At 42.0% G+C, this 1,934-nt stretch overlaps 1 protein-coding gene across 1 annotated transcript; it reads right to left on the bottom strand.

Moving 5' to 3' along the window:
* Positions 1 to 537: 537 nt before the first annotated feature.
* Positions 538 to 1,691, bottom strand: LOC112597370. The gene is made up of 2 exons (XM_025343393.1): positions 1,388 to 1,691; positions 538 to 1,249 (listed from the first exon to the last, which is right to left on the bottom strand). Exons 1-2 carry the CDS (start codon positions 1,499 to 1,501, stop codon positions 860 to 862), a joined length of 504 nt encoding a protein of 167 aa, XP_025199178.1. The 5' UTR covers positions 1,502 to 1,691; the 3' UTR covers positions 538 to 859.
* Between the last annotated feature and the right edge of the window lie 243 nt (positions 1,692 to 1,934).

Below are 1,934 nucleotides of genomic sequence, written 5' to 3' on the forward strand. Positions count from 1 at the left end.
TATTACTTGTATATACACCGTTATGTATAGTAAACTCGACAATAATAATAATAATTATACAAAAAATATGAACTGTAATAGGAATGATCCGCACTGCACGGGCGCCGGTAGTAACTACTATTTAATATAGACAACAACGTGTTTAATATCAATTGATTTTTTTCAATTTTATTTATAACAAAGGAACACAATATAATAATATAATATAAACATTATCAGTCAACAACTACAGTCCGTTGTAGATAACTGCAGCTATTAAAATTCAATCACAGAATCGCTGTTGAAAAAACAATTATTTATCACAAATATATAATAATGCATACGACAGCGTTTTATATACATACAAATTCGTAATACGTTATTGTACAAATATTTTTTTTTTTTAAATAAAAAATAAAAATATATTTGTTAAAAGTCTTAAGTATATAAAAAAAAAATTCTAAATATTTTAATGATAATCAGTATGTAAGTAAAGAATCGCAAGACGATAAAATATATATCATACAAACAAAATTAAATCTAATAATACATATATATATATATATATATATGTATGTATAAATATTATATATTCGCCGATCGATATGATCAATAATGCGATCAATATATAATATATTATCATATGAACACGATTATAGGTGGTAAAAATGGTTTTCACTGTTTAGAGATCCCAGTATTATAAATACCACAAAAATATAAAATAAAAATAAAAAATTCACACTCACACACATTATGTACATGTAATATGTATAGTGTAATATATAATATATATATGTAGAGAGATTTGAGTTTTGAGCAAAACGTGAAAGACTTTCGGGTGCGGACGGACGAGACGGACGACGAGGGCGACTCGACGCGCTTAGTACCTGCACGGCTGCTGCCTTTGGGGCGTCTGTTGTCTGGTGAACGATGGTCGGCCGGCGGTGCGGTTGTCGGATTCGAACCAGAAATCACGAGACATGTAGAACCGGGCTTCTGGCAACAGGGAGACGAGCTGCCTGCGATCGACGGGACGGCTGAGCTCTTCGAAAGACATGCCCAGACCGGACTCGACGCTGATCGTGTCCGAATAGTAATCGTCTTCGTCGTAGACGACCGCTTGCGACAGCTTGCGCTCGATGTATTCGTTTTGCAAGTTTTCCAATTCTTCGGGCGACAGGCCCCGCGGGTCCAGGGCCGAACCGTCTTGTTGGGCGGCCGGGGTCACAGCGTTCCGGCGGCACAACGCTCTCAGTATCGGTTTGATAGTCTGTAAACAGAAGAGAAAAAAAATTCCGTTAGACGGGTTGACGGTACAGAGACGTGTAGGCGGTATATTATCAGATAATATACTACAATATGTATGAAATATTACTACTAAAACGTTATGAAAACGGTCGACGCTTACCTTGTTGATTTTGTGTATTTTTCGGGCGACGAAAGACCGTTTCTTGTGGACGGCCTCCCAGTTGGTCGAGTTTTGCATGTGTTCGAAGTCGAAACTGTTTGACAGATAAGCCATTTTATCACGGTTATAGGTGTGAGTAAATATCCGGAAGAGTAAATATTGCGGATAATTTATATATATGATAGCGCACGAACGACGGCGATAACACTGATGAGATATCGGTGGTATGCAAGTGATAACGAGAGGGCGACGACGCGTTGATGTGCTCGGTATGCCGTACGACGGTGTACTGTTGCCCGCCGAACGGGCGACCGGCTCTTTTATAGGGGCTCGGCGACCGGGGGCAGGTGTCGGCAGATGCGTCGCCGTGCAGTGGTCTCGAACGCGCACGCGGACGGGACCGTGAGAAACGTCGGATTCTCGCGATCCCATGGCGGAGAACGCGGCAGATGGCGAACGGAGCGGCGGCGGCGGCGCTGCGGACGACCCTCGCGGCCCGCACAAACTGCACCTGCGCGCTCGCGCCCGAATCGACCCCGCGCTACGC

Source organism: Melanaphis sacchari, unplaced genomic scaffold, assembly GCF_002803265.2.
Source record: "Melanaphis sacchari strain LSU unplaced genomic scaffold, SCAv2.0 Contig40_pilon_pilon, whole genome shotgun sequence".
In the NCBI taxonomy this organism is placed as follows: domain Eukaryota; kingdom Metazoa; phylum Arthropoda; class Insecta; order Hemiptera; family Aphididae; genus Melanaphis; species Melanaphis sacchari.

What these genes read in the sequence shown, in the direction of transcription:
- LOC112597370 (XM_025343393.1), bottom strand. Translation starts at nt 1,501, where the DNA reads ATGGCTTATCTGTCAAACAGTTTCGACTTCGAACACATGCAAAACTCG. An exon ending in AAATACACAAAATCAACAAG is followed by an intron (nt 1,250 to 1,387) that starts GTAAGCGTCGAC and finishes TTCTGTTTACAG; the next exon opens with ACTATCAAACCGATACTGAG.